General features: G+C 40.7%; 1 protein-coding gene across 6 annotated transcripts in view; it reads right to left on the bottom strand.

Moving 5' to 3' along the window:
* Positions 1–254: 254 nt before the first annotated feature.
* The window catches only part of JAKMIP2 (janus kinase and microtubule interacting protein 2), a 41,038-nt gene continuing 24,420 nt past the window's right edge, over positions 255–16,872 (bottom strand). For 2 of the 6 annotated variants that reach the window (XM_015641959.2, XM_015641961.3), the window contains 8 exons: positions 15,521–15,619; positions 15,148–15,201; positions 14,285–14,350; positions 13,377–13,445; positions 12,267–12,344; positions 11,596–11,799; positions 9,639–9,704; positions 255–9,017 (listed from right to left, as the gene is read on the bottom strand). In XM_015641959.2, coding sequence (XP_015497445.1) covers positions 8,967–9,017; positions 9,639–9,704; positions 11,596–11,799; positions 12,267–12,344; positions 13,377–13,445; positions 14,285–14,350; positions 15,148–15,201; positions 15,521–15,619 — 687 coding nt within the window. In that variant the 3' untranslated portion in view covers positions 255–8,966. The remainder of the gene's footprint in view (positions 9,018–9,638; positions 9,705–11,595; positions 11,800–12,266; positions 12,345–13,376; positions 13,446–14,284; positions 14,351–15,147; positions 15,202–15,520; positions 15,620–16,872) is intronic. The other 4 variants (XR_001524011.2, XR_001524010.2, XM_015641962.2 and 1 more) reach the window with 4 other exon arrangements.

Here is a 16,872-nt window from a genome sequence, read left to right as displayed (position 1 = left end):
CTTTTCCTAGAGATCGTGCCAGGACCTCGCTCACTCTTTAATCCAGGTACTCCCCACCCCAATGTGCCCCCCACTCCTTGCTGTGTCACAGGCCCTTTTCAGCATGTGCCTTCGTGGCTCAGCGTGAACGTGATTCCTCTGAACAGACTCCAGATATGCTGAATATCTCTGTGAATGTAAAGTGTTTTTTTGTTGTTTTGTTTTTTTTAAAAAATGCTGCAGTTTTATTTTTTTATACAAACTAAAACACCAGAGGTCATTGAATCCTATATTAAATACATAAATTAAAAAATAACCATTAATAAAACTTTACATACAATAAGGATTCTCTCCTACACATTAATACATATAGTACATATACATGTCCAGTGTTTATCAAAGGGTCATTCTGCCAAGTCATTTACAATTTTGTTCTGGAATAGACACAAAAAAAATATGGAACAAAAAGTATATATAAAACCACAGAGGTGCTGATGTGAGAGAGGGCAGGGGAAGAGAAAACCCTTTGGATCACCAGCAGCTGTGTGTTTGTTCTCTGAGCCCTGCTCGTGTCAGGAGAGCCTGGCCTGAGCAGTCCTCATGGGATGCCATAGAACTGAAAGCTTTGGGTTTCAGAGGATGTTTCCCACTGAGATGATGGTAGGGGGTTGGAAGATGAACACCTAAAAAAAATTCTCCATTGTCCTCCATGCACATTCGTAAGATGATGGAGCTGCAAGCCAGGCTGGTAACACTGAAAGAAATACCATTTCCTTACTGCAACTCAAATTGCCTAAATTCATTTCACATAACTGGGCCCTCCTCTGAGGTGCTTAATTTAAAAAAATAGTCTTCAAAATCTCCCAGCTTTGTCATTGGAAAAAAAAAAAGCAGCAAGTCAAATTGTGGTCGAGCTGATTTGTACTATCTTCTGTGGCTCACCTCCTGCTTTGGCAGGATGGATAGCCTGAAGTGCTGCTACTCCTGAACAGCCTTGTTCAGGGATGCATGGGAGGGATTCAGGGCTGTATTTGCTGTTCTAAGGCTGGAATAAATGGATTCTTATATTTCTTGTTGGCTTTGGGGAGGGGAAGGTTGGCTGCAGTGACTGATCTGAGGGAGGATTCTCAACCCCTTGCTTAAATGAACATCAGGAACAGCAGAAAGCCCAGAATTAGCAGCCAAAAAACAGAGAAGGGTCCGGAGAAAAGGATCAAAAAGTTTGTTGCCCATGAGATGTGAAACTAAACCTGGAGGAATGTACCAGTTGTGGCAGCTAAACAATCCTGATTCACTTCCCCATGCCTAGACTGAAGTATACTTTCATAAGCTATAGCAAAAATTTCTATATACAATAGGGAATAGGTAATATGTATATATATGTATATATATGTACATATACATATAGACACATGTATATATATATATATATATATATACACACACAGACATCAAACTCATTTTGATCTGGCTGATAGCAGAAAGTTTGTATTAACTCATATCAGCAAGTGTGTTTTAGGCATGGCATGTGTTATGCTTGCAAGGAGAGAAGAGCAGTGGTGGTTCAGCTCCCTAGAAGGAAGAAAAATCTTGGAAAAGTTTGCATTATTCAGGTCTGCTACAGTCAGACTACCAGCTCCCACCCCACCCTGAGCCCTTGGGACTGTAATACCTCCATGGATATATATACACACAGGAGTAAGGGAGGGCAAATTAGACAAAAAAGAGAAATTAAATAAGGTAACGTGGGTCAGGGAGTCTAAATGATGAAGCCTGCCACAAGATCAGTCAGGTACGTCGTGAAAGTGTGTTTTTCTATCTGTGCCATAAACCTTCTGTACAATTGCCTGAAATAAATGTTTCTAGACAATTGTATTTTTTTAAACCAAACCAGTGCTAGAAGTTATTGCACCATCACTGAAATCACGTGCTGCTCGTTCTTCTGCAAGAACTCAGTGCTTTAACTGCCAGCCCAAACACTGAGGAAAGCAGCCTGAAGATGTGAAATTACCTGATGCTGCAACAGAGGAGAAAAGTGAGGTGGGAAGAAGGAATAACCAGAGAGAAAGCCCCCTCTTTGTAGCTAACAAGCTGTTGTTAATCTTCTCGGTGATCTCCAGCTGTCACAGGAGTGGGACCACTCTTCCAGGGCCCAACTCCAGAGCTTCAGGACTCAGCTGCTAGCTCGTGGAAAGCACATGTACATTTGGGTCAACCTTTTCCACAGAGTCCTCTGCTAGGGAAAAGGAATTTAAACAAAGAGCATGTGATGTGCCTGCAGTCCTGTAATGTATCTACCTGCAAGCATATTTCTTAAAAAAATGAACTAGCAAACGTACAGCTTGGTGCCAGAACTCAGTAAACCCCTTGGCCGAAGCAGAGTGTTTCAGGAAGATGTGGTCACTCTATAATTAAATTAATTTTAAGGAGCAGGGGAAAAAAAAATCACTTGCTAATAACTTCTAATCTTCGATGGAAGGCTTAACACTATCTCCTGGCACTCAAAAAATAAAGATGTTAGCAGTCTTTGTGGAGAAACTGAGCCCCAAATTGCAATGCAGTTGGACAAATGTACATTTCTGATTAAAAGCTATTCTGGCCAAAAAAAAAAAAAAGGTGTCTGCGAGGGCAGGCATCCTTGATACTAGAGGAACTTCCTCCTTCCTATGGCTAAGGAACTGTTTTTGATGTGCTGAGTTGGTCTGGCAAGTGACCTCACTGCTTTGTGCCTCTGCTGCTTCATCTGTAAAAGTAAGCAGGCAACCAAAGAAGAAGCTCTTTGGAAAACACTTTAAAACTTCTGATGTGCGTAAGATGTTGGTACATGTGATCCCTGCTTTGAAGGTGTAAATAATGCACAAGCTGTATCCTGGCCCTTAATTTTCTAGTTTGTGGTACAGAAATCCATTTCTTCCAGTTAAAATTAAAGCTCCATTGGAGAAGACAGAGCCTTGCCACAGGAACCCAAAAATCTGAACAGGCTGGACTCCATTCCCCAGGAAATGAAACCAGAGGCACCAAGAAGTGCACTGTCAGCCCATCAGTGAGAATGGGAGGGTGGGTGCAGCTGGCTGCACTGCCTCCCCTGGCACAGGACCCTCACAGTGATTGCTGCAGGCATTCTGCTTCTCAGGGACATTTCTGACAGAGTACTGGGTGCATGGACCTATGGCCTCAGGGAGGCACCATGGCTGGGTTCCAGGCTTTGTGATTACAGAGGTAAGTAATGCATTGAAATTAAAACTACTTTTAGTTACTCTTAACTGGAAAAATCTAAACAGACTAGCAATACTTATTATTTGTAATAAGGTTGTGTTCACAAAGTTTCTCCCCCATTTTTGGTCTATGTATCATTGATTAGGAAGCCAACTAAAAAAAGTCAGTTGACAAGCTGAACCAAAACATTTTTTCCAAGCTGGGACAAAACAGTGGGAAGCTGATGCTTTATGAATCATGTCACATGCACAAGGGGATTAATTTTCCTCCCTGCCCTGTCCTCCAACATTTCTTTTCTTTCTCAGAAGCTACTCCGTAAGTCCAATTCAGTGCTCCTCAGTGGTTATTGTATAGTGAAACCAAGTACAGTAATTATCTCTATGGCAGTCTTGAAAGAGTATGAAAAGTATCTGATAATAGACAGGCTGTTCTTCATGGAGGGATGGTGAAGAGAGATAAGGCTTCAACTCCACTGGAAACCCTCCTTATGCCAAACTTCCATTCCTTGGCCAGGGCAGGCAGTACTGTATTACGATCTCAAGCACAAAACATGGTGACCTGTCCTGCCCATCCTGCAAAAATCCAGATTGGTTTGTTTTTGTTTTTTTTTTTCCTTTCTTCCTTCCACATTGCAGCTGTCATTGGTTCCTGAGGTTAAAACCAAAGAGGGAGAGCAGGAGTCCCTGCAGCGAGAAAGCCGCACACTTCAAATCCAGCACTTTGTTGTCAACATCTCTTGAGTTTCTCCTACTCTGATCTGTTCATTTTTGATCCATTTGTCAGATGACAGGGTGACATTTCAATGATTGCCCTGCACAGCAGGAATAGATTTTTCTATTGTAACTTTGGTTCCATGCCCAAGACACACTGACTTGATCAGCTGAAAGTTGTTCCTTCCCTTCAAGTTCTTCCTAGGTGATGTAGGTTGTCAGTTTATTTTTCTTCCCCTTTTGTAATTTCAACATACAGGATTTCATTAGATGCAGCATATATCATAGCTTTAGACAGGAACTGTCAGGTAACAGATTTTGAGTGATGGCTTTAAAATATAAGGTGGTTGCAGTCTTGGCTACAGGTTGTTCATTTTTATAATTTTGAAAATAGGTGTAAACAATATTCTCTTCATCGAGGGGTGGAAGCATTTGCCTTTATAAGGACTTATCTGTGTGGTCGGGCACTCTAAAAATTTAAAAAAAAAAACAAAAACAAACATATGTATCAGATAAATTTTAAGTTTTTAAGTTCCTCTACCTACCTATCCCAGCTTTGCCAAGATCCAATCTATCAATCAGGAAGCTGAAAAGGTCAGTTTCTTATAGCTATCAGTGTGAAACTGATTTTGTCTGTATGAAAAGCATTTGTGAGAATTCTGTGTATTTTGCTAAGCTTGTCCATTTAAACCCCACAAAGTGCAACCCTGTGGTGCACAGAAGTCCCGATGGGCATCTTCACATAAATAGTATGTATAAGTTTCAATGACTCTTAAACCAAAGATGTCTAAAATTCACCCATAACAAGAGCTGTGGCAGCAGGCAATATCCTTAGGTTGTCAGAGCAAGCCTGGAATTTTGGCTAATGCAGCACTGAGGCAAACAGAAACTGCTGCTGTTCTGAGAAAGCCTATCCTATGGAAAAGAACTTTGGTTCTGAGGTTTGAGACCAGGAAAAAAAGGGCATGTTTTATCTTTGTTACCTCAGCATTCAAACCTACATAGTAAAATTCATTGGCCACAAAATCCACACAGACCACACTTCCTTATGTGATCACAAATAAGTGAATGCATATGTTCACAAGCACAGAGAAAATGCAGGTAGGAAAACCCCCACATAAACAGGAATTAGCTTCTGGTCTGGATACTGTATCTGCTACACATGGTTTCCTTTATTTGCACGTTCTTGTCCTTTGTTATTTCAGTACAGCAGTGAGTCCTGGGTTCACTCTGGGTGAGAAGGAAACCAGAAAGTATAATCTGTGAACACACTGTGGATTTCTCTCTGCTGGTTAGAAGATTGATAAAGGATAAACTCCACCAATACATGAACGAAACCAAAGTCTTTTCACCATCAAGTGGCTCCCTAGGATGAGCTGGGCTTTTTGTTTGTTTTGTCAGGGATCTGTTTGAAGTGCCTTATGATAAGGCTAAGACAGTTCACTTGCATCCAGTGGAAGTAAAGCAATTCTGCAATATATATAGTATATTGTATATATGACAATATATATAGCTCAGTAGTTGTAGGAAGAAATGCTGATGGCACACCCCCCATGCCACGCTCACCTGTGCTGAATTAAACCACCTGGGTAGGCAGGTGTTTTTTAATGTGAATGCATTAAAAACAATGCAACACAAAGCAATGTTAGTTATTCTCTCCAATTCTATGTATTCCAGCCTTGGAAGACACGACTTGGCCAAAATCCCTCTCCATCTTGCCAACACCATTCCCAAATTTCTTGTGTCTGGAGATTTCCCCTCAGGTATTGACGGGAGAGGATCCCATAGAGGAAAATGCAGGGGTGAAGGCAAGGAATGAGGCGCTTACCATTACCTTGTTTTTGAGGAACTGCTACAAGACTTGATGCTTTGCACCTGTGGAGTGACTGGCCTTGGTAAAACACTCTACAGGTATCATGAGTGTTGTGATGCTGGGCCTGCTGCAGCTGTCTTTACAGTTCAAGGGAGTTCACAGCAGTGCAGATCCTCTGGAAAAGCATTGAGTTTATATATCCCCCACACACACCTCACCCGTAAGATTTTTCCACTTTCATAGTCAACATTGATTCTCTAAATCACTGTTATTTATCTCCACCACTGTTGTGGCTGCTTCCTCAATCACTCGGCTCACCGTAATCTGTCTCGTTGATCCCTACCTGATGTTCATAAAGCCAAACATGAAAAAGCAGGAAGGGAAAGGCAAAAGAATCCTTTCATCTCCTGGGTGATCCTAGGAGTGCCACATCTGCCTAGCAGGCTTTCTGGTGCTGTAAACCACATTTCAGCTCCTACTGATGCTTCTCGTCCGCTCTATGGGGAACTGGACCCCTGTGTGCTCCAGGGACCAGCCATTATGGAGCAACAGTGAATGCAGTGAGTGAAACTCATCTTGGCATTGTAGTTAGAGCAGCCTTCCTGGGCTCAACAAAGTGATCCCAAATGGATTTACACCTGCTAAATGTTATGTAAAACAAGAGGAAAACCCATTAAAGAAGATTGGGCCAGAATGGCAGGTTGGAGGGTGGGGAGAGAAAGGGCATAGGGAGAGAAAGGGCGTAGGGAGAGAAAGGAAGTCTTGACACAGTCCCTAAGGGATCCCTGTACATTTCCCTGCAATGACATCAGTTGCACTAGAAAATTGTGCAGCTGGGACTGTTGTGTCAGCCCTAAAGACAGCACAAAATGTTTATGTTGTTTTGACTATTAGTCCTGTTTCAGGAACACAACAGCGAGGTGTGCACCAGCTCAGTGGAGAGCGAGAGCTGAACAGGACCCAGCAGCCCATGGAGGCAGGATGACTTCGAGTGAAAAATAGCAAACCTCCTAGAACTTAAGAAAAATATGGAGTTCTGACCTTAAGCATCTCATTAGCTTTTCTAACCAGCTAATAGCTGCCCTCAAATTAGGCCAAAAGGATCTAAGTGTTATCAGCAAATGGTATTAGGAGGTTGGTATTGGTAAAACTAAGATGTATAAGCTTCTCACCAATTCTGTAGCTGTACTAGAAGAGGCAAGTACTCACTAGAGAACCAACACTATAGCCACACTGGTGGAAAACGTAGGTGAAAACTGTATATAAAGAAAACTCTGAACCTCTTATTGCCCAAGTTTTTCTCATATGCTGCACAAGGACATAATTCTCGTTGCAATCGCAACTGGAAAGGATGACAGCACAGGTAAAATTGAAAAAAATTCATGCAGGTAGATTCTTGCAAATGTCACTAGCAGTTTAAGGTGCACCTTAAATCCAAGAACTTTTTTTATTTGGAATCTCCCTCCAGGTTGACTGCTTGTTCTGGACTCATGATTCTGTGGTACAGCAAAAGACAGTCATATAAAGTTATCTGCTACTACTGTGTACTGTGAAAATCTTGGCTTCTTAAAATTATTCTGTCCATAATTTGGTTGTTGCAGAAGAATTTCTCTTTTTTTTTCCCCCCATTACGAATAAGTAAGAAACTGTAAAGTCAGCCGTTCACCAGTCACAGCCACTTAAAACATCTCACAGCCATACCACGCTGTACTATAATTCTCAGAAACCCTCCACTAGGAACACAATTAAGCATGCAGTTGTAACTTTATGCGTTTCATGATCACTGGATCAAGGCAGTATGTTCTAAGCAGCAGCAACTTGATAATGATATAGACTGTTGTTTACAAGAGCTGTGATCACTGATCTGTCCACATTTCTCCTAATTCTTTTCTATTGGTTGTTCCCCATTCAAGCCAAACTCCATGTATATTGCTGCCTCAGCCCCTGGAATTCATTTTCATTTTGAGGTCTGGCCGAGCAAGGATGCAGTGGATTCCAGTTGATGTGCATAATTCTGAGAATCATCTCTGCATCAGCACAAAACTGCAAATGAAAGCTTTGGTCCAGGTGAAATGAAGCACAAGGTAGGGGCTTTTCCTTAAAGGGAAAAGGAAAACCCACCAAACTGGACCCATGCCATTTAATTACAATCAATTTACCTTGAACTGTATCTGGAAAAAAAGAATGAGCTTTTTCTGGCACAAATGGTGGAAGGGCATGGCAGAACATCTTTCACACCACTGTATCTCAGCTTGTCTCAAGCGCAGAGCAGAGGAATCATTCTTTGACACAGCTGAAGCCAGAGCTGAGAGATACTGAGAAATTTAATGGTATGAGTCTGTCCCCAAATCAGAAAATTATGCTCTGTCATTACATGTTTTTGAGACTTTAACATTATGTTTTCTAGGCTATGTTCTACTTCTGTTATCCAGGATCAAAAGAAAAATTGTCCTAGGCCAGCATCCTTGTTCTAGAAGTGGCTAGCCACAGAGGAAAATGGGACCACTATAGTTCCCTGATTTATTTCCCCATCTTCATGTTACTTTTTCAACTCTGAACTTTCAGCTGCTAAGCATATTGTGACAGACTTCTTTACAACTTGTGTCCTTAACTATAAATTTTTGTTTGCTTTAAGCTCATCACATGGTAATTGTTTGTATTAGACAGTGAACAATAGCAAGCAGTCTGTCCGTCCGTCTGTCCATTCTATGACAAATTTTTTAGACCTCTCCAATACCTCCTTTTAGTAGTGCCACTTCCTGAGCCAGAAAAACCCTTCCATTTCTCTGTCTTTCCCTTCCTGTCTCTCAGCAGCTGATCATTCTTCCTTGACCACCTTTGTATTTTTCCTGCTCCTGGACACAGAGCCCTTACCTGTTTTAACATCCTGATTGCCCTCCTGAGTGTTAGTTCAGAGTGTGTTTATGGTTGAGGTTATTTTAACTGTTTTCCATCTACATCCCATTGAAAACATCAACAATTAACTTCCCCTGCAATTCCCTTGGTTTTTGGATACTGTGAAATTCTTTGTTAGCTTTTATAATTATGAAAAGCACAGTATCACCAGCAACTCGGCAGAACAACAACCCCCTACTGTGAACTATTACAAATTGACAACAACCTGCTGCATTCACTGCCTCCAAACATCCACGAGAACACACAAGGATGGGATCCTCCACTCTGAGCAAGAAGTGCTAGCTTTGAGGAAATAAATAAACAGCCTTACCTTTCCAAGAGGCACATTGACATCAAGGCCAAAGAATAAAGGCAAGAGAGAAGAACAAGAATAGAAATAGAAACTGCAGAAGAAAAATAAGATTGTGTAAAAATGAAAGGCAATGGCATTGTAAGCATCAGAATTATTTTTGCACTCTGTAGAACAGTTAGAATATTTATTCATTCAGAAAATACTATTATTTCCTTTGTTACTTCTGTAAGTACCACACCACCTCCCAGGCTTAGAAAACAGATCCAAATAATTTTGGTGCTAGATTACAACTGGCACCAAATAGAAAGCCTGAGGTATAACTGTCACATCACGATAGCCCATGGGTTGACAAATCATAAAGCTAAATCTAAAATAGCATGCATAGTATTTTTAAGCTGTTTAAAAACAGTATCTGCAATCCATGCTAGAAATAGCCTGGATATATAAATAAATCTGTATGTACACATCTATATATGCTTATAGGTACAAATACACACAAATCACTCACCATTACATGTTTAATAATGTAATGCAGTATTTTAAGATTAAAGGCTGTATCTACTGACACAAACTGAAAAGAAAGGACAGTGGACCACCACCACCATGTGCAGCTGACTGAGCCAAACAGAAAGGCCATATAGTAAAAGAGGACTAGATCATTACTTTCAAAATAAAGTTACTCATTGTGCTTCAGAAGCATAACAGAACCAACCTTTTCCTCCAGATCCTTAATTTGTCTCTTTTGGATGTCAGTTTTATCTTCTAAATCTCGGATCCTCTGGAAATCAGAAAAGAAAGCATCAGCACTAAGTTGTCAGTAATTCTGTCCAACTGAACAAATAACTGAATGTTCCAAGTGCTAAAAGCCTAGAAATCAAGGAATCCATTTCCATGGCAGGGATAATCTTGTGTCATACTGTGACTCCATCCACTCATCCTGCCAAAGCACAGCTTTACCATGTGTGCAACTGCTCAAAATATGATCCTGCATATATGTAATGGGATCCTTAAATGCTGGAAATTACTATCAGTGATTGATCTGGTTTTGCATTATCTATTTATTAATCCTGTGCTAAACAGTTGAAAAGTATATGATCATGGTTATAATCTTTAGAATTCTATCATGATTCATTAAGATTTCTCACAGTTTGATGTGCTGAAAGAAGATTAAAATGTTATTATTAGGTCCAAAATGATAAATGTATACAATACTATGAGTGTATTGGTTCTGTGATGAGCGATAACTTTTTAGAGAAGGTGTGTATTTTCAGCAGAACCAGGTACTTTAAGAAAAATTATGTGGCATAACTTAAACTTTTGCCTGCCTGGGAGGAGAGATCCCCCCAGAACGGAACTTCTCAGTATGAAAAATGAGGCCTTGACTCTCAGTATCTTTTTTTAATTAAGTCAGGTCATAAGACAGCTGTCCAGCAAATAGCAGAAATCCAAAGAGGCAAAGAAGGAGATGCCTGAAGGCCCGAGCAGCTGGAGAACAGGTGACCTGTGACTCTCTTCCTCAGTGTCTGGAGATGTGATGCTTATGGCAGCTTTCGAATTCTATGGAACCACAAAAATCAGAGAATGAGTCAGGTTGGAAGGGACTACAGCAGTTCAACCTGGTCCCACCTCCCTGTTCAAGCAGTGTCATCCTAGAGCACACGGCACAGGATTGCATCCAGATGGCCTTAGAATATCTCCAGGGAGGGCAACTTCCCACCATCTCTGGATAATCTGTTCAGTGCCTGGTTACGCATGCAATGAAAAAATTCTTATTCATGTTCAGGTGGAACCTCTCGTGCAACGCTTTCTGCCCACAGCCTCCTGTCCTATTGCTTGCTTACCTTCTCCTTCCTTTGCCTCTCAGCCACTTCCTACCGTGCCTGCAACTGAGGCTGGCTCAGAGTAATTCTGAGAAGCCAGACTGCCGTGGCAGTGTCCCTTGGGGCAGCTGTCATGCTTAAAATCAAGAAGCTTCTAATGCGGCAAAGGCCTGGCAACAAAAGGTAAGGGTGGACCGAGTCTCAAGCATCCAACTCAGGATCAGGCAAGACTGTGAGAACAGAGCCTTCCTGTGAACCAAACCCCCCCCAACCACTGGGATGTGCTGCTTCTCTTACTTCTATAAACATCTGAGTCAGATCTCTTTCATGGTGCAGCTTTCACGTTATTTAATGGACTGTGACAGTTTGCCATTTTGCTCTGGGACCTCACAGCTTGCAGAGCTGCAAACTCAGTCTTTGAAGGTGAAATGTAGTACCTTATCTCAGCAGTGAAAAGCACAAATGCCCACTTGGGAGGGACAAGTAGTACATGGAAAAAACAGACAGCTCTCCTCTGCCATACAAGCCAGCAGCATTTACTCCATTTTTCTTGTGCCCAGTCCAGTAACTAGGGATGACCATTTTTATTACAAAACTAGAACCATGCAGACGGAATTCTGGATGAAAACTTTAGGCTAGAATTGTAAAAATTCTAAATATGCTGAAACAATCTTGCACAAGCTAGTATCACGTGTGCTTGCATGCACTGAAAAGACAAAGTATGAGACAATTGAAAAAGCAGATGTCAGGCTCCCTCATGGGCCTGGAGTTTGCCTAGATTTGAGCTCAGATTGTGTTCCTACACAGAAAGGCTGAGAAGATACCTCGTGTGTGGTTCCTTCTTCTTACCTGATGAGCCTGCTGGAGCAGCTCCATCCTCTCCTGAAGAATCTGGCAATCATATTCTCTGCTTTTCCTCAGCATCTGACGTCTTAGCTTTTCCACTGCTGTCCTCAGCTCTTCCTGCTGTTTTTCAGTGAGTAGCTCCCCAAACTTTATCACTGTTTCTTGCTGCAAAGCATTGTACAGGGTGGCTTCAAGCTCCTGGATCCTCTGGTTGATGCAATACCAAAAATCAATTAGAGATGAAACATGACTTAAGCCACATTGGGAACTGGGGGATTGGTGGCAGATTAAGGCCCCTGCATGAAAAGCAGCCCACATGCTCAGTTGTGCAAATATGTGAAAAACTGAACTCAGAAAATGGTTGCATGTTCTGAAAAAAGGATAGGAACTTTTATTTTTAAAATATTTCAATATTAATTTTCCCTGAAATCCTTCAATTTAACTCTTTTTTATGGAGTTACAGAGTTGGATAGAATTTTCATATCTGAAGTGCAAATTATTTTTTTAAATTTGTCTTTTGTATTACGCTAGTACATCAGAAGAATGAGGAAAGAACAAATTTTAAAAAACCCAATACTAACAAAAAGCAAACACCACTCCTCCTGATTCAGCAGGAATCTATGTGCTACTGCAGAGCTGGCCAGTAAGTGCTGCAGAATTTCCTTTGTACATACCATGTATGCTTGGTCAAGAGCTTGCTTCCTGTAGTCTAATTCTTCCTCCAAGTAACCTTTTATTTTGCAAAATTGCTCCTACAATGAAGGACCATTTGGACAGAAAAACAAACTAGTTACTTCAAATATTTTAAGAAGTTTTGTCAAATCATTTACAGATATCTAATTCAGAAGGACGAGGAGACTGGCTTTCAACTGATGATTGGCAGTTATTAATATCTAACTCAGCTAGAAAAGAAGGAAGGGCAAATAGATCTAGATTGCTCTTGTAGATGAATAACTCTGATCTACATGGAACTAAATCCATCCTCTCTGTTCACTTCAGAGGTATTGCTTGGTATTTCAGTAGTGAAATTCAGGGTGTTTGTGATTTTTCTAAAGATACTTCCTCTGGCATCAGAAATTACTCCTTTTGTGCTTTCTTTTATCTTGGATGAGGTGTAAAAGTGGACTAAACTAAACAGGAACTAACTAGATACATTCACATTCTTTGGGGGCAGCTGCTGTGCTTTAACTTATCAGTCCACCTTAAGCTGAACAGTCCACCTTAAGCAGGAACAGTACCACAGGAACAAAACACAAGCCACTACAGCTGTCTAATTTTTGCACTTATGTTTGTTCATCTTGTAGGCTACTGCCTACTACTTAGAATAAGAACTAAGAATTAACTGGAATAAGAACAGGGTAAGGTACTAACTTTACTTAGAATGTAATGAAAGCCAACAGTGTTATTATTCAGTTCAATAATTTCTCACATGCTGGTCCTGAATAAAATGCAAATACCAACAGCTGATGTTCAGGCTGTGAACCTTATAAGACAAATAATGCATGCATCCCTGAAAATTATTGAGAAACCTTTGAACCCTCTGTACTTATTAATAAACAGTCATCCTCATAAAAGGAGAGAGGATTTCTTTTAACTTTTATTATTTCTGTTTCTGTTATTCTGCTGTTGCATGTGAACTGGACTAGGAACAACTTTATAAATTCACCAGTTATCAGTGAAATGCTGCATAGCTCATTTGCCAATAGACTTTCCTAGTTATTTTTTGGCACATCAAGTAAGTGTTACACAATTATTAAAACGTGTAATAAGGAAAGTCTTCTTACCATATCACTTTCCAGTTCTATCATCTTCTGGTGCAGAGCAGCTTCAGCTCCCTCAATCTGCTGGATCCACTGGAGAGAAGACAACAAGACCTATAACCTGCTGTGTTTTCTAGCACACAAGCAGTGGCAAGTGGGATAACTACAGCATCTTCTTAGTCTGTTTTTAGCAGCCTATTGCTGGTGCTGGGCTCATCTTGAGGCTGTTTGTGACAGAGGCAGCCATGCTGTCTGCAGGTAGCACGTGGCAGGGAAGCAGCAAGAGGATTATCACTGCTGGGTCACCAAAGCTGGGAAAGCACACACCCTTGGATAGACAAGGAACCCATTCCATCCCATGGGTAAAGGCCCACAATGGGGCTGTAGCATCTCAAAAATAGCTTAGTTTGCTTAATGGCATTTCTGTTTGCAGGGGAGGCATTGTTGAGCAGAGCCCTTGGAAGCTGTCATGTTGAAAAAACTGTGTGCTGCATTTCAGCCTTAGAAAGCAACTTTAACCAACTCCCACTTTCTTCTTAATTTTTGAAACAAGGTATGTAGACAAATACTTTCAGTGAAATTTTTGCACACAGATCCCTTTGGAATCTTTAGGAATCTCAGGAGTGTAAATCCCAAACTGTATCGAATTACGGCTTAAATTTTTGATGATTTCTCATTCAGTTTTCAATTCCAAGTTTTGTTTCACATTATTTTTGCGTTTGTAGTTTTTCTACTGCACAGCTTGGGCCAGGTCAGTTTGATATTTTTGCTGCTTCAGAAAGGTGTTTGGGATTGTGCTGGCAGAGTTTATTTTATATGGGGAATCGCTCCCAACATTAGAAAGTTTCACAATATTGATGACAACAACTGGCCAGAAAATGTGTTAGATGAGGCTTTGGATAACACGTGAGAAAAACAAGTACACAGTTTACCTTTTCTGCCAAGGACAGTACCGTGGAAGCCTGAATTATGGCCACCTGCTCTTCATTCCTTAAATTCTGTGAAGAGAAAGACGGGAAAGAGGAAAGCTGGAAGCAGTTTCCTGCATGAATAAAGACAATCCAGCCTACAAACCACATCCACAGTTTTCTGAGGATCCCTGTACTACTGAGTACTCAGTTTCCATTGAAATATTCAGAGTTTGTTAACATATTAAGAAGGCCACTACTTTTGCCTTTCTACATTATATGGATTAACTGTATCATTCATTCAATTACATCCTAAGAGAAATATAAACTAAAATTAGACCCATTTGTCTTCATGCTGATTTTACAAAGTTGAATTCCCATTAATTTTTAATAATTTTTTAAAATTATTTTTAATTTTTTTAAAAATGTTTTAATATTTTTTTGTAAAAATAGTGCTGATTTACATCAGCACACGAATAGACAATAATGACCCTTTGTTTTTATTTCTTACAAACTTTTTTGAGACATTTCTAATTTTGGCCAGAGACACAGGATCTCTTTTATGTGGGCAGCTAGGCCCTCTTAGAAAGCCACAGTGAATTTGATAATTTTTGCCTACTTATGAAACTCTTAGAAAGAATCCTAGTCCTGAGGAAGAGTGGTTTACTCAGACTGCCAAACTCATTTGTGTGTTTTCCTGGGTGAACAGGGTGCAGTCAGGGCCAGACTCAATTATTGATGGTCTTTGGACATTCTTCCCAGTCTGCTAAAACATACATAACAGATGCATAATTTAACAAGTATCTTAGAAAACAGTCATACACTTCACTTACTGCACTGTACAAAATGCAGCTTGTAAAGAGAAAATATCTCCCGTTTCAACTTACCCCGTTATCACCTAGGATGTCTAACTGCTTTATAAGGTCTGGGATGCTGACATCCTGCAAAGAGACAGTAAGGTAAAGGCATGGCATGCACCTTTTATCATGGCTGCAATATCCACCTATCCTATGACCCATATGGAAGTTAGCCATGTTGTTTTATCCTGTGGAAATGTATCACACGTTGATTTCAGTTGCCTTTGAACCAGATTTTATCATTATGGTGAGAATTTTGAGTCTAATTGAACTGTATCTGTCACCAGACTCTTATATTACATTAAGTTTAAATACCTGAAGTTTAGTGGAGTTATTTGTAATGGATTATATGGGCAACACCCACCACTCCTGTAGGGAGAAGCACTGCCTTATACTGACCTACCTTAACCCCTTCCTTCATGCAGTAGATCTGTAGAGCACTCACACCATCTGAGAATGGGTGAATCTGGAGATTAAACGGTGGGGACCGTCTCTCTCTTTCCTGCAAACAAATTGAAAAGATACTAGAGAATCTATTAGAATGAAGGAGATGCACACAGAAAAATACCATAGCTGCTGTTTATATCATGCCTGGCTTGCACTCCATTCCACGAGCCAAGGATAGAAACATCTAGAACTAGTATGAGAAAGTGAGCCAAGTGGGACAGGATCCTAAACCCAAGGTAACTGTTTAACAGGAGATTCTTTGATAAATTAGGTCAGTTTTCAAACTGGCTGTGGAAAGGCTGTCACTAGCTAAGATTCAATAGATTTTCTTTATGAAGTGTTGAACAACTAGGCATTGTTGTAAATACTCCCTTTAGAAACAGATGTTTGACTTTAGACTATTGGGAGACTCAGATTACACATTTTGCTCATCCTGGTATGCTGTACATTCAAACATCTGTGGGAAAGAATGCGTTCAAAAAAACTGATCAACTTAGCTATACACCTTCATTGCTTAAAATTTACAAATATTTGTCAGTTCTAAATGACCAGAGAGAAAATAAAATTGAAGATGTTATTTCTCATTCCTCTCAGGTATTCAGGCAAGCACAGAAGTGAAGATTAAACTTAATTTTCACACACATTTTTGGTTTATGAGCATGTAATGCACTTGATGAGTTCAGCTCCCTGTCATTTGGATACACACCTGTCAGGTAAAACTGTGGGGCAGTTCTATGAATAAGGGGCAAGTCTGACACAGCATTCATTTATAAGACCCAGGAAAGGCTCTGTGTGGCAAATGTATTTGGCCTTGGACAGCAACTGAAAAGAACAACTAAAAAATACACCAGCTTATTCTGGGGAAGAGAGCAGGTGACGTTTTGGTTGTCTGGCACCACAAAGAAGAGCCTGTAGCTACAGGCAGTCTGGGAAGAGGGAGCTTGAGGTCCTGAAGAGGCTTCTGAAGGTCCTGCATCAATGTCCAGTGTCACCTGAGAGAGTGTTTTTACCCACTACTGGTCATGGGAGAGCTGCTCAACAGGGAATATGTCCAGTGCCCACAAAAGGAACAGCACTTGCACATGGGCAGACAGGCTTCTCCAAATATTAGAAAAATTACACCCACAGGCATGGCAACTAAGACACACCCTTATGTTAATCAGCTAAGCTTACCTGTGCCCACTGAGAGCACCTCAGTTCACCTGGCTCAGGATGAAGTGAAACACCAGGGTATGGTGCTCACTATTTCCAGGATATTAGAGCTGGCATACTTCAGCTCACAGTTAAAAATGCTGGGCCCGATTTGTT

Source organism: Parus major, chromosome 13, assembly GCF_001522545.3.
Source record: "Parus major isolate Abel chromosome 13, Parus_major1.1, whole genome shotgun sequence".
Lineage (NCBI taxonomy): Eukaryota > Metazoa > Chordata > Aves > Passeriformes > Paridae > Parus > Parus major.
This window is presented reverse-complemented; position numbering and strand designations above follow the sequence as displayed.